Consider the following 25,425-nt stretch of genomic DNA (forward strand, 5'->3'; position numbering starts at 1 on the left):
CTCTGCGCTCAATTTAACGTGGAGAAAAAGTGTGTTTTAGGTAGACAAATCATTTTTTCTTTGTTTTCTCACGTTGTTGTAATAATTTTATCCTTATTCCTAGTTATTGTATATTAGTCTGTTTGCTTTTAGTATTGTCTTTCTTTTATTTTCTTTTCTTTCATTTTATTTTTTAACTCACCCAGTATTTTTCTTTGGTGTATAATGAGATCTAGAGCCCTAATTTTATTTTCAGTTAAATAGTCACTTGTCCCAAAATGACAAATCATTTGATTATCCCACTGTTTTGAAAATGCTGTTAGTACAAAATTCTTCTTTGTAGTTGGGTATATTCCAAATCTTCCAGTACCATTTTATAAATCTATTTCTAAACCTGTATCCTCTGTGTTTTAATTAGTGAAATTTTATTAATTGGTGAGGCAAATCTCTCCTTAGTGTTTTGCAAAAACATTTTATACATTTTTACTTGGTTTTTAGGATCTTTGTTTCAGAGTCTTAGGTAATCTTATTTTTTATTTTTGAAATTATTAAACTTATAACTGACCTTGGAGAAAACTGACTTCTTTCCATCTGGGACTGTGATATGCCCCTCTTTTCCCTCCCTTGCTGCCATTACATACATACTGATAAATGTTATGCTTCTTTAATCAAAATTAGCATTACTGATACATCCTAATATTTCATAACCATCTGGAAATGTTCACACTCAGACTTGAGACAGCTCTGGAATTGTTTTAAGTTATTTTTGTGCTCAATGATAAAGACCAAACATATTCTTAAAATACTTCAGGTTTTTAAGACTAGTTAGTATAAACATTTAGCTTGAGGCACTGTGGAGAGGCTTTGTAATTATTTCTAGTGACCCACATTATGTTTTTTACTGATAGTAGCAGGTTCCCCAGAAGTGAGGTGAAAACAGAATACAATTAATTTATACCATTGTTAGAGTGAGTTGCTAATTATAAGAATCTTGTGAGTACTTTTTTGAAATGGATAACTGATATAAAAATAGATTAATTTGTGTATAAATTAACTTTTTAAAAAGTATCTTCTGGTTTGATTCTGCCTTCAGAAAATTTTTTTACATGTTTGATTTGATACCTTTCTTACTGAAATAAAGATACTTTCCAGTTTAATGTGAATTGTTTTCAACCAGAGAACTAAGCATGTTTCTTTTCTGCACTACTGTACTCAGTAAAATCACAATTGAACTCAGTATTTAACAAATAAGGTTAAAGAACTTTGGCAGTGATGTTTCGGTTTGATTTTATGAGCTATAAAACATTTATCAAATGATATACCCTTTAATGAAACAAACTAGTTTATCAAATCATTTGATAAATGTTTTTTAACTCATAAAATCATTTTCTGAAATAAAGCTAAGTATAAATAAAGTAAGCAGATATTTTTACCCCTCTGAAAACTTGGGCTTTGGAAGATGTGTATTGCTTAGTGTCTGGGATGTCAAAGGAGCATATCTGCAAGCTTCTAATTGTTAAAGTGTGGAAGTAATATGAGTATTGTAATAAAATTACTGAGAAAAACTAAAGCATCTCAGTTATTTTAAAATATTAAATAGGATCTACTTCATTTAGACTTGTTTCATTGGCTGTGCTTACGAGGTAAAGAGCTAAATGTTGGCCTGTATTAAAAAGCAGAAATAAATTTGATTAGTTACAATGAATAGTTCTTGCTCAATGAAGTTATATTTTTCTGATTTCACAAATGTCTTACAGTTCCTACTAGCCTACATATTTAAAAAATTTGAAAACTTGTAAATGACAGTCAGTATGTCCGATGTTTTGAAACCATCTCTGCTCATTGGTATCTATCAGCTGTTTTGTTCCTTCCTGAGGCTTAGTTCTCTCATATTTAGATGGGGCAGGTCTGTACTTGTCAGAAGGGTCTACTTCTCCAAGTTTTTAATTTTCTAAAAACAACTACGTCTCTTCTTCCTCCTTCTCCTCCTCCCCCTTCTCTCTCTCTCTCCCTCCCTCCCTCCCTGCCTTCCTTCCTTCCTTCCTTCCTTTTTTTGAGTCACAGTTTTCCTGTGCAGTTCAGGCTGACCTGAACTGCGTAGCCCAGAGATTACAGACTTGCACCACCATGCCTGGCTGGTTAAATGATCTTGATGATTGGAGGCTTTTTCCTCCTTTTTGTGAGCCAGTAAGTTTGGATAGTTGGGAATGGAGAGGAAACCAGTTTTCTTCCCTGTTAGCCCTTCAAGAACCATCTTGCTGTGTGATGAGGGTATCTAAGCAAGACACCTTGCCTTACTCGCCTCCCCTCTCCCCTCCTCCCCTCTATTGTTTTTTTCCTCTCACCCTTCCTCCTCCTGCCCTCTACCTCTGATGATCTCTTTTCTTTTCCATGTGTAATAATTCCATTAGGCTTTAAACTTTTTCTATTAATTGACTGGAGGTGCCAGGCTAGTGTGGAAATACTTCCCATATCCACAATATTAACTGTCATTTAGAAAAGCAAAGGTCCTTTTTCTGGAGAATTTTCCAGGTTAATTTCTGCTTTCTAGAAAGATATTTTTAATGTTTCTAGTACAGCCTCGTTTACACCTGTTGCAAGGCTGTTGGATGGAAGTTCATTGTATTAGTATAATTAGATAAACTACCTGTCAGGATTTAATGTTTTTACTCTAAATTGTAGCATTTGGAATATTTAGGTGGTGTGACCTTTGCCTTTAATTGGTAAATATATCAGTGTTCTAAGCATTGGCAGAAGGTGAATCGAGAGCCTCTATTCTGATTTGAGCCCTGAGGGTGTCCAACTTTGGTCAAGTGCTGATCAGTCAAGACCATCACTGCAGAAACACTTCGGTAAATGAGTGAGGGAGGCATTTGAGAGATTAAGCTCCTTGAAACTGTGCCTGGAAGGTGCAGAATTTGACTGTAGTATAGTAACTTTACAAAGTGAAAATTGCAAGACTTTTTAAAGATTCTGCGATGGTTCTGTTGATCCATTATCCCTCCGCCTTTCCCCACATCACTGGTTCATATCTATCTACCTGCGGTAGATTGTTTGGGTTATCTCTGCTCACCTTTGTCACTACCTACAGCCTTGCTCCCCTTCTGGTTTATTGTCCCTACAGCAGCCTTTCCTTTGTGGAAACCATGGCTCCCCTGTTGCCTTCAGATTAAAATTCAAGATTTGCACAGCTCCTTGGCCACATAGCCATCCCCTTGTATCTGTGTTTTCAGCAACATTGAAATACTAGCCTTACTCTGAATGTGCAGTGTACTTTCTTTGGAATTGTCTCTCCTTTCCTTTATTTCTTCTTTCTCCTCATTTTTCTTTCTTTTGTTCAACTTAACTAACTCCTGTTCGTTTAAGTCAATTTAGACTTAGTTCCCTCTTAGGTAGGGTGTGTGCCCTTTTAAGTCTTCACGTAGTACTTTGTATCACATTGTAAACTTGTTTGAAGGTAGAGATGTTGTCTCGTTTACTTCTGTATCTCCATGGTCTACGAAATATTCACTTAAATGTTTGCTGAATGACTGATCTTAGAGATTTCTCCAGTAGTAATACTAAATTTTTGTTCATTCATTAATGCAGTCTGATTGATGACCATTATAGTTTAAGATACATGGTCAGAACCTGGGATACTCTCAATAACCATAGATTTTATTGAAACTACTAAGACCAACTGGAGTGTGTATTTACCTCACTATTACTAACCAGTTGCAGGTTAAAATAGAAACTGGATTATACTAATAACTTCAGATTTTCTGTTAAACCCAAATTTTCCCCAAAAAGTTTTCCAAAGGAATTAGCACTCTTGCCATAAATATTCCTAGTGCTCAGATCTGTCCTTTGGGAATGCAGAGCCCAGGACTATTCTGAATCCACTCACAAATGCAAATCCTGAAGCTCTGTTCCTGCTTTTCCTGCAGCTGTGGAATATTGTTCTATACACAGAACAATTTTAACACTAAATTCAACTTTAAAAGGGGGTAGCTTTACAGAGCTGTGTAAAGAGGACAGGGATATCCTCCCGAGTGGCCTTTGAGTTCATGTCACATTTGAGGGTGTTCTGTGTGTTTAAACACACTGGTCAGCCTATATCTTCTGCTAAGTCCCTTTCTTGGTTGCTATCAGCAATGTGTTCTCCTTGCTTCCTATGGAACTGATTCTTTTAGTAGAGTAGTCTGTGTACGTATGTGTGTGCAGTTTGTTTTGGTGGGGTTTGCGTTGTTGTTGAGAATTTAAAGATCTCCCATTTGTTTTCTATGGTGGTAGATTCTCTTATGTTCTATAATATGAATCCGTTGTCCAGTAGAGATAGTTTCTTTTCCTATATGGCTAATTCACTGTTGGTTATTTTTCATTCTCAGGCAAATCTTTGTTCAGCAAAGGTAAGGTTGAACTAAGAGGTATGTTTCATACTGCTGCCAAAGCCTGCTTTAATGCAGTACTACTTTGAAATGATAAGTGCTTTATGGCACTAACATTAGTCATGACACCCACTGATCATAAACATAGCAGTAGCCTCCCAGAGCACGGTCATGTGAAGTAGGGACCCACTGACTCGGCAATCAACCCAATTTTACGTGAAATATTAACAAGCTTGATGATAAGGGAGCAGAAGAGAAATTCCTGGAGTTAGATAAATTGGTTCAAGTGAAGCACACGGCATAACTATGAAAACTGCACAATTGGGGCTGTTAAGCAAGGTGACCTTTGTCCTTGTGAAATCCATCTTCTGTTCTCGGAAGCCTTCTGTGAGATTCTTGTGCCACACTTACAGCCCCAGGAAGGGTGCTTCAGGGGCTGCTGTCAGCTGCCAGCAGGGGAAAGCACCACCCACTGCCTGACCTTGGTCCTCTGTCATCCTCCACAGATTTCCCTTCCTGCCAGGCTTCCTTCTTGCTAAAGCTGAATTAGAATACAAAACTGTAAAGGCAATCACTTAAAAATGGTACCAACCATTGAGTCACCAACTGGGAGAGGGGAATCTAAAACAGCTAAAATGATGAAAAAGACAGCTTTAAGATTGGGATGGTAGGAAATAAAAATAAATGAGGTAACATAAGGCCAGCCCATTAGTTCAGAGGCAGTTGGGATTCCTTAGGATGAAGCAGCTGTAAAGTCCCACAGAACTCCTAAATGTTTATTACTGTCACCTGACATTCTTCTTGAAGCATTCTCTGAAGAGATACTCTTGCAGCTCACAGCAGTAAAAGCAGGGCCCTGAAGGCCTCTCCCTTTTATCTGTGATTGTCCTCTCAGCCTTTGGACTGTGAGGAGGCATTCCAGATGCCTTCACTCCTCGTCCTGCTGGCCCAGGGTAGGGCAGCCAGGCAGCAGCAGTGCTGTGAGATTCTCTCCTCCCCTCCTTTCTTCCCTCCCTGGCCTTGGAGGTGGCGCGCGATGCCTTCATAACCTGGATACCTTTTGTTGTTGTTGTTGTTGTTTTTAATGTAGAGTAACTCTAGATTTAATTAGAAATAGCTCCTCAGGAAAATGATACATGTGTTGAAAATTTACTGTGCTTTCTAACTGCCCCAAATTGCCCAATTGCCCATTTAAATTTTAGTATCACTATTATTTAATACTGGACTCCAAGCCATTGACAAAGCCATAGAGGAAACCCATTCTATTCTCACTGCGTTCCTGAAAATGTAATAAAATCTAATTTCTGAAAAGTAAATGGAGGGGACATTTTATTTTAGGAGAACTGAGAGTCCCAAATGCAGCTGCTGCTGGCCCTGATGCCTGGAACATTGCTGTCCCGAGAGTTGGGCTCTGAGGACAGAGCATTAAGGGAGCTGGAGCCTACTACCCAGCATCTTACCTGACTGACTGAGAGCCATGTGCTAGCCTAGAGGAGAACGCAGTTAAAACAGCAAAACCCAAGTCCTAAAAACCATAACTGGCTTTTTAAAACACAATAATTCGTGGTATTCAATCCTCCCTATCCTCATACTTGCTTTGTTTTTATACTTTTGTATGATTATAGAACTTTAAATTTCCTAAATATTTGGTGTGATTTTAAACTTGTGAACCTAAATATTAGATATAATTTAAACTGTACATTAGGCTTTATACTATATTTCGGCTTATTCTGTTTTTTTGTTTTTGTTTTGGAGGGGGGGTTGGTACCAGGGACCGAACTCGGAACTTTGTGCTTGCAAGGCAGACATCGGCACCACTAAGCTAACTCACTGGCCTCTTTGGCTTATTCTGTTTTAACCATAGAAGTTTTCAATCATTCTTTTTCCTCTTTTTAATCTTTCTTAGAGTTGATTTTATGTTTTAAAAAATGAGCATAATGACAATATAAATATATATGAATCTTTTAAAATATAAGAACTTTCAGTCCTCCCATTTTGGTGTGTGTCTTCAGTGTGTGGCATCTGTTATCAAACAGGGTCCAAAGGGGACACCAGAGCCGAGATGGGGAACCTAGACTACCCTGCCCTGATAAAAAGTTTGCTGACTCTTGTCATAGAAAAAGAATCATTAGGATTAGACAGGAAGTGTCATGGAAAAAAGTTATTTGGGAAAGAAAAGTGCACACTCAAGCATGGAGTATGGACTCTGAGAGAAAGCGGTGCATCATTTTCTGGAGCTGGGAATATTTATGCTTTTTGAAATTTATGAACATATGGGAAGTTTGCTCTTGGTTTATGGGACAAAGAAATAGCCCAACCAAAGGTAGTAAGATAATGGCTTGTTTTACAGGTGAAAGGATGATCTGTTTTGTTTGTTTGTTTGTTTTGCCTGCCAAAGGATGATCTGTTTTGTTTGTTTGTTTGTTTTGCCTGCCGCAGACAAGGACATAGTCCATTGTATTTTCATAATGAATGATTAGCTTATTTTGCCTAAAAACATTCTTTGAACTTTCAACCTGTCTCTCTGCCCCCCCCTTCCTTCTTTCCTTCCTCACTTCCCTCTGCCCTTTTGGTTTTTGCAAGGAGGTCTTGCCTCTCTCTATAATTCAGACTGACCTTGAACTCACTATGTAGCCCAGGCTGGCCTTGGATTCCTGCCTCAGCCTTCCGAGTGCTGGGAATACGGGCTTGCACCACCATGCCCGGCTCTGAATTCCTCAGATCAAATTTCTGCTCTTTATCAACTAAACTAATTTGTAGATTTGTAGTATCTTTAAGGAATTTTGGGTGTGATGGCCTAGAAGAAAACCCTAAATAAATGTAGGGAGTACATATAAGGATGACCTTGGGTAGCTTTGATAGTGTTCTGAAGTCACAATCTTCTTAAAAGTACGATATTTGAGTTGTGATTTTTTTTTCCCTTGTCTACTTCCTACCTATCTTAATTTCTTCTATTTTACCTCATTTTCAGAACTATGACAATTTGCAGAAGTTAACATTTGGTGGAAAATGCCCGTGAAATTATAACGGCATGGGGATTTTGTTGTTAATGTTACAAAAATAGTAGTTACAAGTGAATGTTTACTTTGTGGCTTAATCTCAGGTATTTCTCACAGCTACCCTGAGGTAGGAACTATTATACACACTGTTTAAAAACTTGAGATAACAAAGTAACTTTCCAAGGGCACAGCTACCAGGCTGAAAAGAAACCCAGGCAACCTGCCACCAGTCCACACTCTTAAGTCACTATGCTGTATACTGCCAGAGGTAAGCTAAAAATAACCCCGGAAGTAAATCACAGGGACAGGGTATCACTATGGGAATTTCTCTATTTTCTATAAGTCTTAGTTTCTGGCAGTCGGAAACACTTGGATTATCACACCACAGGGCTGTTCCTTCCTTCACAGGCTTCACAGTTTCATCCATCTCCTAACTGCTGGTGAGTCTTAAAGTTTCTATCTTAATCCTCTTTTGTTCCTACAACAGTGCAGTCTTCCTAGGCCTGTGTTCTCCACTTGGAGTTAGGAGTCATTTGGAAGGCTTACGAAAGTACTGATGTCCGAGTCCCACCCCCCAGAGATCCTGATTTAATTGGTCATGGTGTCAGGATTTTGTAAAAACTTCCCAAGTGCTTTTGAGATGCAGCCTGGGTTGAGGAGGACTGCCCTGGCTGTTTATCCACCGTTGGATCCAGCGCCTACCTCCAGTGGGTGTAATTTAATTCTCTAGTTAGCGCAAAACCCACAGTTCGTGACTTCATTATCCTGCCCCTTCCTTGCCTCACCTAGCCTCACCTTGCTGGCACCTCCTATTAGCCTTCCCTGTTATCCTGAATCCATCCAATAATTTATAGCTTCTCAACTTGCAGAATCCTGTGGAGGGTAATCACGCGCCATGTGGATTAGTACTACTACACATTCATGGTCTCAGATCTCAGCTAAGCCTACAGTGCTCTCTGGCACTGTATTTTGTTTCTATATTTAGTTCTGTCATCCATTACCTCTTCTGAATCTTCACTGCTGTACCACATTCTTGGCGGATTACCGTAACTCCTACTTCACGCTGTGGAGCCAATCTTGCTTTTTCTCCTTAGCTTATGTATTCAGGTTTTCTTTCAAAATTAAACTAAAAACACTTCCTTTCCACCTCACCATCAGGTTTCAGGGAAACTAGTGGTTTCTTCGCTGTTGCCATCTCTCACTTCCTGTTCATTTTCTTTTTAACCTACCTGTTTTTGTCAGTCTACCCTATGTCCCATCAGCTGCTTTGCCCCTGAAACGGTGCTCAGAAGTCACTACGTACATTGTGGATGACAGTTAATTTAGTGAATTTGGTCTTTGTCTTGACTTCTTCTCTAGATTTAATATTGTTCTTCCTTGACCCATTAAAAATAAAACAGCCATCCTCCTGAGTCCTCTGATTTTCCTGCTGCCCCGGTTGTCTTTCTACTTTTGATCATTGCTCACTCTTAGTCTCCTTCATGTATTACTGGTTATAATCTTATTTTTATTTTTGACCGCCTCTGAATAGTATATGGCTAGCGCACTTATTTTTTATCTCTTGGCTAACTTTACCTCTGAGCTGTGTATCTATTTGTTCCATTTCATTTATTCAAGAATTTTTAAAATTGGGAATATAACTTTGTATCATTGCTCTGCTGGGCTGTTACAAATGTATAGTCTACTGTAGTGCTTCTCCAAGTGGAGTTCACTGTCAGCCTACATCAGAATGATCAGATACTTAAGAATCTGCAGGTCTCTAGACTCTGGCTGGAGCTTTAAGATGTGACCTCTTGCTCTATTGTGTGTAATGACTTGCAGACCACTAGCTCTGCTAGATGTCTTAAGAACAACTTAAAGTTAGTACTGTGCTCATTAGACTTTCTATTTCTTGTTTTGCCCAGATTTCATAATTGGTTCCATGAATACTTAAATCCAAACTTGGGCGGCCTCCTTGTGCACCCTCACCGACCCCACCAGCCCTCAGTAATTGGACAAGCCCCGTGAATTCTGAATTCTGAATCCTCACTTTCTCACGATCCTTCCTTTTCTGTGCATCCTTCTGCTACCTTTTTGCCCTATACACCTTTTTCCTTTGTACTTTTCAAATTCTTTCCCCTGCCTTCCAGCTGTGCTCCTTGTATTGTATTGTCTTTCAAACTCACAGAAACTATCTTGGTTGTTGCCTTTTGGTCTTCAATAGTATTTCTTGCAGAAAGGGTGAGCTACCTTTTCAGCCTTGTGCTTAAAGCTGAGGGAGTGTTTATAGCAGAGTCTTAAAGCGGTGCTTCCTAAGCTTGAATGTGTTCATGAATCACCTGGGGATCTTGTTAAAATGCAGCTTTTGTTTTGGAAGTTGTAGAGGGTAAGACTTAGAATTTCTCACAAGTGCCCTACCACACCCTTCGAATGGGAAAGTCTTGAAGGAACACCTCTTAACAAAAGTCAGATGGCTTCTTTCTCTCCTCCAAAAGAGTTGTAAACATGCTTAGATGATAATCTGCATCACACCGCATTTGCAGAGGCTAGGGCAGGAGTTACTTCTGAATGGAAAATAGCCTGTGAGAACCGCTTGCCCCATGGACATGCTGTAATGATGATACACAGAGCTTGAAAACAAGACAGGAAAATCTCCATCATGTGCCAGAGATGAAAAGGGAACGCACAGCAGTGAGTCACTCTAGTCTGTTCAATCTAATCCCAGCAACATTACTTTTTTTTAATGGCACATGTGGTACGGAGTGATTATTAACAGTCATTGTGCAGAGTATGTACTTGCGTGTAAGGCATCTTAACTCTCTTTATAATTACCCCCCCCCGCAACATTTCTGAGGGTTTTATTGTTTTTTGGGTTTTGTTGTTGTTGTTATTGTTTTTGCACAGGCAGCCAAACCACTGAGCTACATCCACGGCCCTCATTTTGTTTTTATTTTCCTAGTTCTCTATATGCCTGACAATGTTGTGTACAGTTTTTTGTATTCAACTCCATCCCCTCCTCCGCCTGATTCCTCCTTTCCTGCACCATGGCCTGAAAATGGTGTCAAAGTAGTAAGCTGGGGTAATTGTAGCACTCACCTCATTTGTTTTCCATATCTCAGGAATCACTGTCTTCCTTAATGTCTGTATCATAAAAATTTTGTTTGCTGTATTTTGTCTGACGTTTTTTTTTCCAGATAAGAGAGTAATTTCATTCTCTCTTCATCTTTCCAAAAGTTAAAGGCCCAAGGGGTAGGGGACTGCTGTTTTTAATATGGTGTAAGGACAGGGACAAGAACAAGGCTATATATATATATATATATACACACTACACGTGATAGCACCCACCTGAAACAGGCCAGCTCTCTGTCATCAGAAAGTAAAATGGGATAGATGTATGGACAAGAAATACTGTACTTTATTGAGAAATAATAAACTATAACCAAACGTAGCAGAAAGGATGACTCTCACTAACATAATTTTAGAAGAAGCCAGACACAAAAGGGTGTATCCAGTGGGGTTTTATTTACATAAAATTTGAAACTGGCAAAATTAGTCTGCGGTGTTAGCAGCCAGAGTAGTGATTACCCAAGAGGAAGATAGTAAATAGAAGGAGTAAAATACAAGGGGACATGCTGGGACTCTGGGGTTCTAGTAATATTTTTGTTTCATGATTTGACTATGGGTTATAGGGAGTTTCACCTTGGGGAAGTCTTTGAATTGTGTACTTTTGTGTGGCTTTACAAAATGTTATGCATCAACAGAAAGGTCAAGACCGCAAGCCAACTGCCTGATAGGAGAGTAAACTGGATTTTCAGTACAGAACCTAGAATTGAGGAAGTGACCATAGGCTTGAATTCATACTGTCTACCTAATGAAGAAACACTGAACTGACATACAATAAAAACTAATTTGAATGAGTAAACCTGGTAGGGTCCAATCAGAGACTCAAAACTTGCTCACTTGGAGGACTGTACCTCTGAGGCCACTTTTGAGACATCAAGCAAATGGGCTGTCAGTCATATTTGGAGGATCTCATATCCGAGGGCAATGGTGGCAGACTCAGCATGTTGTTTTTCTTTTAAGACAATATATGGTAGTGTATGAGTTGCTCTTCCTAAACTAAAATGTCAGTATTCAGTTTTAATTGCAGTGTTGGCACTTTATTATTTAAAAAAAGGATTTGGGGTTGCAGTTTAGCTCCCCCATCACTGCCCTAAGGGGTCCACACCAAACATACCCCTTACAGTATGGAAAGAAAATATTAAAGAAAGATCAAGACAGACAAAGGAGGGTTACAAATGAGATTTTTAGAAGGTCCTACAGTATTATCTGGCTTATAATTTTGAGTAGAAATTTCAAATATAATACTAATTCTCTTTTTCCCAAAGCCTACATTGTTTGAGGAGTCAGAATGAATCAATGGTAAAATACTGCATTCTCAAAATGAAGAGCTCTTTAGAGGATAGGACAATAGGGGTGTCTAAATTACTCATTTAAAGTAAAACATCTTAATAAAGGAGAAGGGAAATAGGATGCACTCTGAACTTTACCACAATTTTAAAGCAGCGAGACTAATACAGTTTAGATGATTGAAACGCTTCGATTTTTTTTTTATTTTTAATTTAATTTAATTTGTTTTTGGTTGTTTGGTACCGGGGATCAAACTCTGGTCTTTGCGCTTGCGAGGCAGGCACTCCTTGATGTTTTTAATCTAAAGCTTGCCAAGTTCTATGGAATTATTAGTGGGCTGGGTTTCTCTGTAAATTGGTCAGTCAGCACTTTGTGTGTTTTGAGACCGTTCCTTAGCATTTAATGATCATATAATGAGGCGAAATAAATGAAAACTCTTGGGATTTTAGACCCTTTTATCTTAATATCCATATGTTGAACTGTTTCATGACTTCTGTATCTTTGCCTCTCATTTTCTTTGATGTATTCTGAGTAATTTTGGAAGACTATCTTGTAGTTCTATTTCTAGGAATTGTATAGTTCTTTTCCTATTTTCCTGATCATAGATGCTGGTTTCTCTCGTTTTCTTCTCTTGGATTTTCAGGCAACACAATTACTTTGTATTCTGGGCCCAAAACCCACAGGATGTGGTGGGGGGGTTGTTTTCCAGGGAGACTTTTTCCTTTTATTCCACAACCCTCAGGTCTGAATGTAAGATAAGTAGCAGCCCTGCTATCTTCTGAGTGCCAGGATTTATCGCTTTGGCTTTCAGGGGTTTGATTTATATAAGCCTCTCAGAACAGATTTCCTATCTTCTTGTGCACAGTTTGTGTTCATCTCTAGGTTGCCTGGGATCAACAGATGTGGCCCTGAGGCAAGCATCAGTTACAGCACAACTCCCTGTGGAGTTTATTTCTGATATTGTGGCTGTCAAAATTTTTTTCCTAATAGTTCAGTCATGTATTTAAGACATGCTCTAACATGTTTGAATTATAAGAGAAGTGTAGCGATGTATATGTATTCACTATCTGTGTATATGTTTGGGTGTATGTTTTGGCCTATATATACGTACAGATATCTGGAAGGATAGATAAGGAACATGTTCCTGCCTTGGTCCATTGGTAGTACCCATGTGCGCTTTGTATCACTGCTGGTACAAACAGATCTAATCACTTCTGTCGATCTTATATCATTTCAGTGTTTTCCTTAAGGAACTGTAATATGATGACATCTGGTCTGCTAAATCAACATCTTTCTTTGCATTATTATAATCAGAGACCTCTGGAAAAGTGGTATAAGCCGCCCTATGTATCACTGGTGGTTCAAGCCAGCGGGAAAGATCAAATTCAAAGCATAGTAGCCAGGCAGTGAGACATGAATTACAGCCCCTTTGTGAACACGGTAATAAGGGTGTGAAGTAGTCATTGGAATTAGGTAAATGGGAGGTGGGCAGAGGTGTCTTATAGGTTTCTCTAGATTCCTTGTCTACTGTTCTTGTTAGAAATGGGATGGTGATCATTTTTGTTGCTATTTAAATTTTAGATTTTTGTTTTGACTCTGTGTAGCCTTCTAGGTGAACTCTGTACATCAGCATTTTCCAAACTATCTTTGACCAAGAATTAGTTGTTTAAAATGTTCCAATCTGCCATAGACTGATAATTTTGGTAAAGCTCAGAAACAATAAATTGATGATCACGTGTTTGAGTGTCATGACGATGTCAGGTTATGGTAAAACTTTCCAAAAGCTTTCTTTTCACCAGTCTTCTCTTTGCAGACTGGCGAAAAGCAATTCTTGTACGATACTTTGGTCAGCACAGCTATGCTAAATTTTTTGTCAATTAAAAATGTTTCTACTGTAGATGACTTCCTGCTATAAAAAGTTTCTATGGCCATATTGGAAACACAAGGTTAGCTGCTGCACACCCCAGCCTTCATTAACTGGCACGATGAGCTGTAACTGATTTAGGTGATGGCACTGTGGCGCTGCCAGAAGCGCTTTAAAAATTCGGTGTAATGAGGCATTAATGCTGGTGGTTTTATTTTGGGTTTTTTGTTTGTTTATATTTTTGGTAAAAGAAAGTCTTTTTTGTTGGTTTTCAGGTTACTGTCAGGACTGCCATCTGGCTGGCAGCAATTAGATGCCATTGATTTCGATATTAAAATGTGGGGAAGTGTGTTTTAAAACATCTTGCAGATGGGTCCATGGTTGTTCTACCATCTGATCACTGTTGGATGCTTGGAGCCATGCTTACGAGAAATGCTGGCTGCGTGCTTATGAGAACCGGAGAGGAAGTCATGAGCAGCCTCCTTTAGAAGCCTTACCATTCTGCTTAAGGTCCTCTCTGGTTTTGATAGCCTGATGTTACCTGGGGCACCTTCTCTCACCTCTGATTGGCAGGGTTTTCTTAGGAACCTTGTGCTGTAGCACCTTGGAACATTCCAGCAGCGAGATCCATGGCCACCTTCTCTGTTAACTGGTGGCACTGATAATATCTTAATGCCGTTAATGGGCATTGTTTTTTGTTGTTTTCTTTTTTCTTCCTTGCAGCTTCCCTCTGTTCTACTCTTGCCTTTCTGTGCTTTTGAATGTTGAGAGTTTCAATAAACCCATTTTCTTGTTTTTGTGCAGGTGATGTGCCATTTTTAATTGTTTATGTGGACTGTTTATTATAGAATTTTTCTCAAACATTCTCATCCTTCTGTATTTTTCTGGTGGAGATGAAGATTTTTATTTTACCTGTTTTTGTAGCTATTTGGACATTTTGATGGTAGTTTGAGAGGAAGGGCAATAATGTGTGAGCTAACACTGTCATTTATTTCTTAACTAGGAATTCAGGTTCCTCCTCTATGCCTGGCATACTTTTTAAGCATCAAGCAATAGACAATAAACAGAATACATCTAAGTTCCAATCTTTGTTGGAACATACGTTTTGCTTAGTTCTGGTTTTCCTAAAGTAGAAGCTTGCTTAGTTTTACCTCCCTTCATTTTCAGGTCTTCTGCTTTGGAAAGATGTCAACTTTTTTTTAGAAGGTCTCAATTTAGAATGCAACATAGCAATTTATTGGTAAGTTGCATGTGCTTTATTTTGACCTAGCATTAATATGTTCTCAATAATTTGTACGTCATTTGCCTTTCAGCCGATTACACCTAAACAAGAAGGCAACAGACAAACAGCCATATAGCAAGCTCCCGGGTGTGTCGCTTCTGAAACCACTGAAAGGGGTAGACCCTAATCTAATCAACAACTTGGAGACATTCTTTGAATTGGATTATCCCAAAGTAAGTACAGTGTTTTACTAATTAGTAATGGGGTAGACCACAGATTTGTTTTTCCTTTGTTGTAAATAATTCAGGAATTTCAACACGGCATGTGGGGTAAAGGCTGAAAATTCACCATGATCTTGGCCTCATACACTTTAAGCATTACTGGTAATTGTCACAGGACAGGGATGGGGGTGGGGAGAAAAGGGTATAAAGTCCCTTTCTGACTACACCATGTCCATCTGAGGTAGAAAACTAAGAATGAGAAAAATTGCACTATTTATTTTCTATGAAATTGAGTTCTCATTTGGTATCAGCATAGATGGGGTTTGGGGAGCGGATCAGCAGTAGCAGGAAGATTCAGTATTTTGTATCTAAAATGTCTTGGTGGTTTCACTTCATGAAATTCTGGCCATATAAAGAATTTTTAAGTTAATGGTCAGAATGATGCTGTGGTAATTGTGATGGGGGAGGAGAGGTCTGTTTTGCAAATGTAGAATTGGTTTAAAATGTTACAAGATGGAGCTGGGAATTTAACTCAGTTGCACTGTGCCTGCCTCACAAGCTCAAGGTCCTGAATTCAATCCCCAGTACCAAAAAACAGTTACAAGACAGTGCCATATTTTAGATCCTTCATTGTCAGTGGTGTAGCTATCTATACAAGAATTTTTTTTCTAACTCAGTAGTCTTCTAACCAAGAGTTAAAAAGATGGAAAGATCGTGCACAATTATTATTAACATGTAGTAAAATGAAGTTTGAAAGATTGGGAATTTATCGGATAAATTTGAAAATCTGTAAATCAACTCATTCTTGGGAAGTCAAAAATTTGAATTTGGAGTGATTCTTTTATAAAATCATCTCCCTCCCCCCCCCCTTAATACTGGGAATTGAACTCATGCTTGCCAGGTAGGCACTGTGCCGCCGAGCTACATCCCCAGCCCAAACATCCCCTTCTTGATGTCACTCTTTCACTCAGAAGTTAACAAAAAAATTGCCAGGTACACTGTGCCGCCGAGCTACATCCCCAGCCCAAACATCCCCTTCTTGATGTCACTCTTTCACTCAGAAGTTAACCAGGTTAGCTGGTCGTCGTGGTGCACCCCTGTAATCCCCTTACTGGAGAGGTTGAGGCAGGAAGATCAAGACCAGCCAGGAATATATATAGAGTCCTTGTCTCAAAAAAACAAAACAACAACAAAAAAAGAAGTTACCCAGGACAAATTAATTAACACACATTTGTTACCTACTCTGTACTCTGTTACCGAATGTTGTAGGCATTTGGAATCTAAATCCATTTTGTCCTGAAATTTATATTCTGTTTTAATCCAAACATTTTCATAAAATTCTGTAAGCGTGATGTGTAAGTATTTATACATGAGAACTCAAAATGTTTCCAGACATTCCTAATTGATATACATTGTAATTGACTCAGACAGTAAAATGCTTTGGGACCTAAGTGTATAGACTGTATAGTTGGCAGTCCCAGAGTTCAATACCTAATCTGTGCATTCACACAAATACAACTTTAAAAGAATGTTTTGTCCTGTTTACTATAGTTTAAAAATTTACAGTCCTAAGGAAAACAGGGCTGATTAATGATTTTTTTCTAATATTTATATCTTATTCATGTACCTAGATTTGCTAATAAATGGAAGAAAGATTCAGTATTATTGAAGTTTCAATAATCAGTTCTTAAACATCAAAGGGCTGTTACTAGCCCATGAACTTTTTACGCTGATCTTGTCAAACATTTAGTTTTTTCACTGTTGCAAAAGGGAAAATTAGTCTGTTCGGCTGTTTGTGCAGCAGCCTTACTAAAGATTTGAGGAGTCTGTGTCTAGAGTTTGTATATTGAAATTATGCCCATTTAGAGTAGAATTGTCTATAATGTATATCCCTTGAAGATTTATAAAATAAATACTTTATCTTAAAGGTATATTTTAATATATACTGTGCTTTTTAATTTAATGTCTTAGCCTTTTGAGTGTGTAAAATGCCTGAGAAGTTATTTTTGTGTTACCTAAGAAAAGCCTTTAACCAATTTAATCTCTTGCATTTTACCAGTTGCAGTGATTAAATTATTATAGTACAGAGATTTCTAGCAAATAAAATATTTGATCAAATTATGAAGCGAAAGAATGTCATAGCTTAGAAATGAAGATTCCTTGTTAAAATCTGACACTTAGAAAATGCTTTACACTTCCTCCAATTTGGTATAATTTTAGTATTAAACAGTTCTAAAAGTTACATGTTTAAAGAATCTGCACATGTTTTGGGCAATATGAATTAAGTTTCATCTGCACACTAATGAAAAGGTATTTATTTTGAAATTACGTTTAAAAGGAATAATCAATAAAAATTTAAACCATGGGCCGGGGATTTAGCTCAGTGGTTCCACCGCCTACCTTGCAAGCACAAGGACCCAGGTTTGATCCCTGGTACCAAAAATAATTTAAACCTTACACCTCAGTAAAGATAAACTACATCTCTCTTATGACTTCCTTTACTTAACACTGTATACTCTCAAAATACTTGCGCTACAACCCAGTTTATTGGTTTAGCTATTTTCTTCCCATTGAGTACATTTGTAGAATTATATTTTATAAAATTTTCTCTTGCAAGGATGAGAGTGCTAAGACTAGTTTTTTATTTATCAAATTGTATTGCTGTATCTGTGGAATAGCATGAGTTAGAAAAGTATTAAAGCAACTATACTGTGTTTAGAGGGGAAAGAGAACTTCTTTGGAGGGAACTAAGAATTTTACCATTGTAGGAATGCTTAGTTATTACATTTGCCCATTTTTAATCTTCATCGTTAAGGTTACTACTTTTGGATAGTTTCAGTAAGCATTTTGAGAGTCACGACGGGGATGGTTGATGCTATATGGCCTCAATTCAACTCTGGGAAATTTCAAGGGTATGGTAGGAATTACGTTCTCATTCTTAGATTTCCATCTTATATCTAGAGACCAAATGTCTAGAGTTGGTTTTAATCTTTGAGTGGCAATTTTGGTCAATATATGCCAATAAAGGCATTATTCTAGGCATATATTTACTAGGATATAAAATAAACATTAATAGGTAGAAAGTACACACTGTATAGCTATGAACATTTGTAAGTCTTCATTAGGGAAGGCAGTGAGCAAGCTTAGTTTACTAAGAAACTCTTTTTTGGCAAGTAGTCATTGATTTTTGTATTTGAAGGCACTGTAAACATTTCATTTTTACTCATGTATCCTCATCAATAGAAGTAAATAAAACTGGCCTTGCTGTTACTTGAGTTGGACCCTGCATGTTAGACAATTAAGATACTTTGGCCTTTGCTCTTTTGTATTTTTAAGAGCATATAGCCTTGTTACTTTTTCATGGACGATGTTAACTTCCCTCCTCTACTTAAAAATATTGAGCCAGTTTTAGAAAAAGGATGTGGTAGGAAATTTGTTCTTGAGTCAACATAAATTTTTGTCACCACTTCTGAAAATTACTACCTAGAATATGTATTCCACAAAATAATATAGTAACATCTTTTAAGTAAAACCAATATTTTAAACATTTAGTAGTTTACTAAATGGTATCTTAAGAGATTTTAGCTCAAGATTGTATAAACCTGACTCTGTGTCAGAATCACCCCCAAAGATTCTGATCCAGAAGTCTAAAAATAGGGCCCAGTTCTCTTTTTAAAATAAATGTTCTAGGGTTATTTTGACATAGCCATTCAAGTGTTAAGAAATTCTGACTAAACATAGCACTGAGCAAAATAAAAGTATGGGTATTTTCATAGTTATATGGCTAACAAAGTATGCTTTTCTGGGTAGTAAATGTTATATCAAATTTGGTTTTACTTCTCAAAATTCTACATCAACAACAACAAAAAGATGTAAATCTCATTTTGTCCTGTCAGTTTATTATGGGATTTTATTAGTAATTTCTGAGTAAGTCTCAAGGCAGTGGACAAACTCCATCAGTTTGCTGAATCGGCCACGCCTGTCAAAGTCCTGGGTGGCAAGACTTCAAGGCTCTTCCCTATTCCTTCTGCTTGCCCTGACCTAGAAAAAGCTCCTTCCATTTAGGCAGCACTTGTTATCATAAGTGTTTGCATCCATTAAATTCTCTCTTAACTTTTAAACGTTATATATAAAATTGCTGGTTTCTCTTACCCTTTTAAAAGAGGTTAATTTACATAAAACTTCTTCTTTAATTAGTATGAAGTACTCCTTTGTGTACAAGATCACGATGATCCAGCCATTGATGTATGTAAGAAGCTTCTTGGAAAATATCCAAATGTCGATGCTAGATTATTTATAGGTAAGTAACAAATTCTACACTGAACATGTTGCTTTGATAGTATTAAGTATAGTAGCCTTTTCTGTGTTAAACTATAGATTAAGGTGTCAGTCCCCCATTGAACATATTGACATTTTAGTTCTAAGCTTTTTTTTTGAGTAGTGAAAGATGTTTAGGCTCCTTCAAGAAAAATCATAAAAATAAAGGGTTTTTTTGCCATTTTTATGATTAACAAAAAAAAAATCACCTTTTACTCATTTCAGTGTGTGGCCTTTTCTATCTATTATTGGGAGTATAATAGTTTACTTTTATTGCACTATAAAAAGAGTATTTTCCAAAACCCTGTGAGGCTTTTTCTAAAGACTTGTAGAGGTATTTTTGTTATTAAAAAACCTTTTTTGAACATAGGTATGATTTGAACTGTGTTCCACCCAAATGATCAATTTTGCTATGCTCTTTTAATTACCACAGCTTTGAAATGAATCATACAGTTCTTTTCTGTCACTTTTTAAAATTGACAAAATTTATTTATAGTGTACAATATATTTTGAAAAATGGAAATAATTTAGAATAGCTAAATCAAAGCTTATTAACATATGCATCACCTATTCATCTGGTGAGAAATCTGCATTCAGCAATTTTCAGGTATTGAACACATTGGTGTTGCAACCATTGTCATGTCATGTAATTACCATTCAATATTGATTCATACTTAGTATTAATGCAGTAATTAAAGAATTAGAAAACCAAAATCATGGAATTTTCAGAGACAGATAATAAGAATTGCTAACATTTGTTTGCTTAAATTACTGAATGAGAAAAATACCTTTTACTGCTCTCTACCTATATCTTTGCAATAGAAAAAATTCTCAATATTTCATAAATCTTTTACTGCTGTACTTTTACATTTTCAGGTGGCAAAAAGGTTGGCATTAACCCTAAAATTAACAATTTAATGCCAGGATATGAAGTTGCAAAGTATGATCTTATATGGATTTGTGATAGTGGAATAAGAGGTGAGAATTTTCATATTTATTTTACAAAACTTCATTTGATGACAAATGCCCAAAGCAATCCAAAAATAAATGTACCAGTCCTTTTTATTTGCCTAATAATTTATTTCATTATTGTTTCATGGTAATATGTCCAGTTAGACTTACTGAGATTTTGATTTCTATTATCCTACCCTATGGTGTCATATATATAAAAATATTTTCACTTTGAAGAGAAAATTCCATCCATTAAATAGCCAATAGTCCATTATATAGTCTACAAGCTTTCTTATATGTGTAATTTTCCCTTACTTGTGTAACACTTTTCTTTTGCTTGAACCTATTGTGACTTTAATACACTACCTCACACAAAAGGACAGAAATTAATAAGTGTGGGTTTTATGTAAAGTACATGCATTTATTGAAATACAAACACATCTTTTTATTTTGATGAGTTTTGCAAGCAGCCTTTTTAAGCATTTATTTTTCTGTAATATTTTATTATATTCTAATTATCTTAAAGTTTCTCAGCCTCACCTACTGTTGAACTCTGGGCCTGATAGTTTTTTTGTCGTGGGGGGCTGTCCTGCAGCACATTTTTATCAGCATCCCTGGCCTCACCCCACTGAATGCTACAGGCAGCCCCCTTCAGAGTTGGAAAAGCCAAAAATATCTCCAGACATTAGCAAGTGTCCCCTGTAAGGAGGAATTACTCCTGGTTTAAAACCACTGATCTAGAATGAATATGAATGTTTAAGATCCAAATGCATATAACTTGGTTCTATGCTCTTAATAACTAGAAGGAAATAAAAAATAGTTATGATGGAAGATGTTTGCTAATTGATAATAGGGCAATGATTTATATTTTTATTAGCTTAAAATACAGATTTAAAAGTCAACAAATGTACTGCAGATCCAGGACCATTGCAAATCTAACAGCTCATAGTCAAAAACTTCATTTTTCACATTTCCTATCTTAATTTACTGTCATTTTTGTTACTCGTTTCAGTATAAAAATCTGTTTGATATAATTTCATTCCATTCCCACTAGCAGTTTTGTGATATAAGGGGCATACTCCTCCCACTGATAGAGACTCAGCTCCTATAGTTGGAGGGAGGAGAACTGAGGTCTTTTGACCTCTGCATCTCTGTCCTTTTCCATAGAACATATTGTCCTTTTCCCGTTTTGGAGGTTCTGACACAGGATAGGCCAGGGGTTACTGTTTTTGTGGTACTGTGTACTCTGCCTCTAGTACATAATAGATAAATACAGAGAGCAAATTAGCTTATTATTAATTATGCCTTTTTGAAATTTTGTGTTCTAGTCAGATTGAGATTCATCTTAATCCATATATTTAAAGAAATTTATTTCTATTATAATTTAGTAATAGTTCACAAAGTAGAATTTTACATGGTGGGCATTTTACTAAAATAATTTTTTTTTGTCTCCCTTCTCCCCATCTTTTTTGTTTTGTTTCAATTTTAGTAATTCCAGATACACTAACTGATATGGTTAATCAAATGACAGAAAAAGTAGGCTTGGTTCACGGGCTGCCTTATGTAGCAGACAGACAAGGCTTTGCTGCTACGTTAGAACAGGTAAGTGTGCTGGTTATGAACGACACTGGTGATGTTAAATCTCTAATCTCTTAGAAGCTCGAGACAGTTCTGAGAGTTGGGATTGGCTACCTGAAATTAATTGTATTAAGTGCATTTGGGAGTTTTCTGTGAAGTAGAATCCTCAAGGTGAGAGAAGCTGTTTTCGTTATGAGGAAATTCTCAGGCTCGTGGGATGGCTTGACTGACTGCCACCATCCTGTGGGTAGCTGTGCAGAGGAAACCTTGTGGTGCTGTTGCCAGCTGCGATCCTTACTTTCAGTTCTAGAAGTTTGTTCTAGATTGTGGACTTGCATAAAAAACATATTCTTTCAAAGATTCAAACTGAAAACAACTCTTCTTGTTTTTTTTTTTTTTTTTTTTTACCAGGGATCAAAAAAACAACTTTTTTCTAACATCAGAAAGTATTTCAGGTATACAAAAAATGTGTTCATACAAGTCCTTCTGAAATACATTTGATTTCCTTTTAAGGTAGATTGCTAGTAATTTTCTAAGAAACTTTTTAATCTCTCCCTCTCTCAGCAGTGCTAAGTGCTGCTCTATATCCTCAGCCTTTTCTTTTCCTTTTTTTTTTTTTCTTTTTGGTGGTACCAGGGATGGAACTCAGGACCTTGTGCATGGTGCCACTGAGCTAAATCCCCAGCCCTGCCTGCCTCAGCCTTTTCTTATAAATTATGTAAAAGTATAAGAAATAAAAACAAGCTGTGTAACTCATTCCTCTACTAATTTGAGAAACTTTAAATTGTTTTTAACATTTTGACACTTTGTTTTTCTGTAAAGAAATATAATTGAGATAGTACTCTTAAAAACAATTTTTATCTTATTTTTGTTCAGAACTTTTTCCCATATTAACTTTTAATAAAAATATTTTTATTGGCTATATAATATACATATAATAAACTCATGTTCTTAGTATAAAGGAAGCATACATAATTTCAGTCTTTAAATATACCTACTTCCTTTTAAGAATGTCTGTATATGCTATGTGGTTTTGAACTGCACTATTATGATCACAGATCTCAAGGATTAAAGGTACATTGTTGGAAGTTGGTTTTGACCTTTGGTATTTGAACCAGGATCTCTTTACTTTATATTGGCTATCAATATATTTCTCCTACTGCAAAAAATTTTTTAATCTTAAATTCCTAAGTAGTTTGGTTAATAAAAAAATTCTAAGTAGTTTTAAAATGAAATCTATAAAAAGGAAAGGGGAACTAAGGAAAATGAGAGAAGGGAAAAAATGAGAAAAGAAGGAAAAAATGGAAACAAAGCTTTGGTAAATGAGGGAAGAGGGGTTGAAGGAAAGAGAGACGAATGCAAAAAACAAATTAAGATACATCATGTACAGGTACAAATTCCCCATGATAAATGTGGTCATTATGTATATCTAAATTGTACCAATAAAATTAAAATAAAAACTATATTCTTGTATATCATGCTGTATTTTTGTTTTAGAAGTCTCAAATTGATGTACATTTCCCAGACTATACCCACTCTGTAACAGAGCTTTAACTCCTCCAGATCACTCTGCCATACTTAATAATCAAGGAAGATCAGCCAAAGGAAGCCTTCTAGACTATGAAGAAATTGTCTGTAGTCCCAGCTAGTCCTAAAACCTCACTTTAATAATTGCTTAAGATATTATGATATATGCTTTTGGTCTTAGAAGCTGTTTGATTCAGCCCTGCAAACACTTTGACTTCAGGGGAGCCTAGGCTTAGGGTAGGCAGCAAGAATCATATTCTTAGTTGCCCTTAGACTTCTCTTGTTCTGTAGTGTGTGTGTGTGTGTGTGTGTGTGTGTGTGTGTACGTGTGTGCACACACTCATACCTGCCATCACGAATGATCTCTGCTCTTTATTTCACTCCTAATTAGAAAGGCAAGTATATCTGAAGTATAGACAATAAATAAGGTATTATGTGTAATAAAAGTGGAGTGATGACAATCTTTTTCCAAAATTGATTTATCACCTTATATATTATCATGAATTCAGAGTATTTCTAGAGAAGGGCAGTAAGAGATGGATGATAAAATTTCAGTAGCCACCTTATTAATGAAAAACAGTGGAAAGCAAAATTAGGGAAATAGGGAGGATCTTACTCAGTCTGGATCAGAAAGCAGTTGGTGGTGAAACCTTGCAAAAGAAGAAATTAAAAAATAGAATAATCCTGAAGGGATTATATAAGCATGTGTGCATATACATAGAATTGTGTATGTGTATGCAGGTATATTGGTCAAATAAAATAAGTAAACCCTATGTTTTGTACATATTTTTATGTAAGCATCCCAAAATAGGATACATTAAAAACTTGTAATATTTTCATGCCTACTTTTACCTGTCTTATTTTGTATCCAGATTAAATCTTTGAGTCTTAAGGTTTTAGAGAAGACAGTATTTATTTGAGAGTAGAATAGGCTTTTTCCTTTTGAGGTAAATATTTCTTTGTAAGGGTGATAATAGTAGTCAACCATACTGCTGACTGCCTGCTGTATGTACACTCCACAGTATACTACTTTTTATTCAGGTACTTTATGCAAGAATAATAAGATGGTCAGATTTAAGGAAAATCATTAGCAAAAAGAACTTACACCATACTTTTAACAAAATTCTAAATGTATACCTTTGTGTTTTTTTGGGCAGGTGTATTTTGGAACTTCGCATCCAAGGTCCTATATCTCTGCCAATGTAACTGGTTTCAAATGTGTGACAGGAATGTCTTGTTTAATGAGAAAAGATGTGTTAGATCAAGCAGGAGGGCTTATAGCTTTTGCTCAGTACATTGCTGAAGATTACTTTATGGCCAAAGCAATAGCTGACCGGTAAGAAAGCTAAATTAGTAAGAAAACTAAATTTAGCCATAGTATTTTTAGTACTTCTGTTGGTTTATTCTTTCTGTTAAAATGATGGGTTAGTACTTCTTAATTTTATTTCATTTTATACTTTGCTAGTGAGTGCAGAATAGGTTATTAATTTTGGTAAAGTAGTTCATTTTAATTATTCATATGTATTAATGAAGCAAAGAAATGTATTGATTCCTCTGTATTCTTCCAATTAATGTGGTTTGAAGTGATTAAAAAGAAGCTTCTCTGTGATTGTTCATTTTCATTAGTATAGATAATGAATTTCTGTGTTTTAGATAAAGCTATCAGTATATTCAAGCATGGTAGAGAAAATTTTAATAGACATATCATTTCAGAATTTGAAATTTGTCAGCAAATTATTTGATGGCTCTGCTAAGAAGCCACCTTGTGATTCATAGGACTAACAGCATTTTCTTTATCAGAAAAGACTTGTTTAATTTTAAAAATAATTTCCTTATATGATAATTTACTAAAAACATCATTTTAAAAATTGAAGTGTATTTTCTAAATTCTCTAACAATAGTGCTTATGTGGTTCGTGATCCCCTCTGTCTTCCATAGGATACATGATGCCATTTGTTTACATTTCCTGTTGAATACACACACACACACCACCACCACCACCACCACCACC

General features: G+C 36.5%; 1 protein-coding gene across 1 annotated transcript in view; it reads left to right on the plus strand.

Moving 5' to 3' along the window:
- Ugcg (UDP-glucose ceramide glucosyltransferase) overlaps positions 1-25,425 on the plus strand; it is a 31,758-nt gene that overhangs the window by 2,633 nt on the left and 3,700 nt on the right. The window contains exons 2-6 of the mRNA XM_010639339.2: positions 14,912-15,053; positions 19,239-19,341; positions 20,235-20,336; positions 21,799-21,911; positions 24,572-24,750. Coding sequence (XP_010637641.1) covers positions 14,912-15,053; positions 19,239-19,341; positions 20,235-20,336; positions 21,799-21,911; positions 24,572-24,750 — 639 coding nt within the window. The remainder of the gene's footprint in view (positions 1-14,911; positions 15,054-19,238; positions 19,342-20,234; positions 20,337-21,798; positions 21,912-24,571; positions 24,751-25,425) is intronic.

This window comes from Fukomys damarensis, unplaced genomic scaffold (assembly GCF_012274545.1).
Source record: "Fukomys damarensis isolate Sample0158 unplaced genomic scaffold, DMR_v1.0_HiC HiC_scaffold_36, whole genome shotgun sequence".
Lineage (NCBI taxonomy): Eukaryota > Metazoa > Chordata > Mammalia > Rodentia > Bathyergidae > Fukomys > Fukomys damarensis.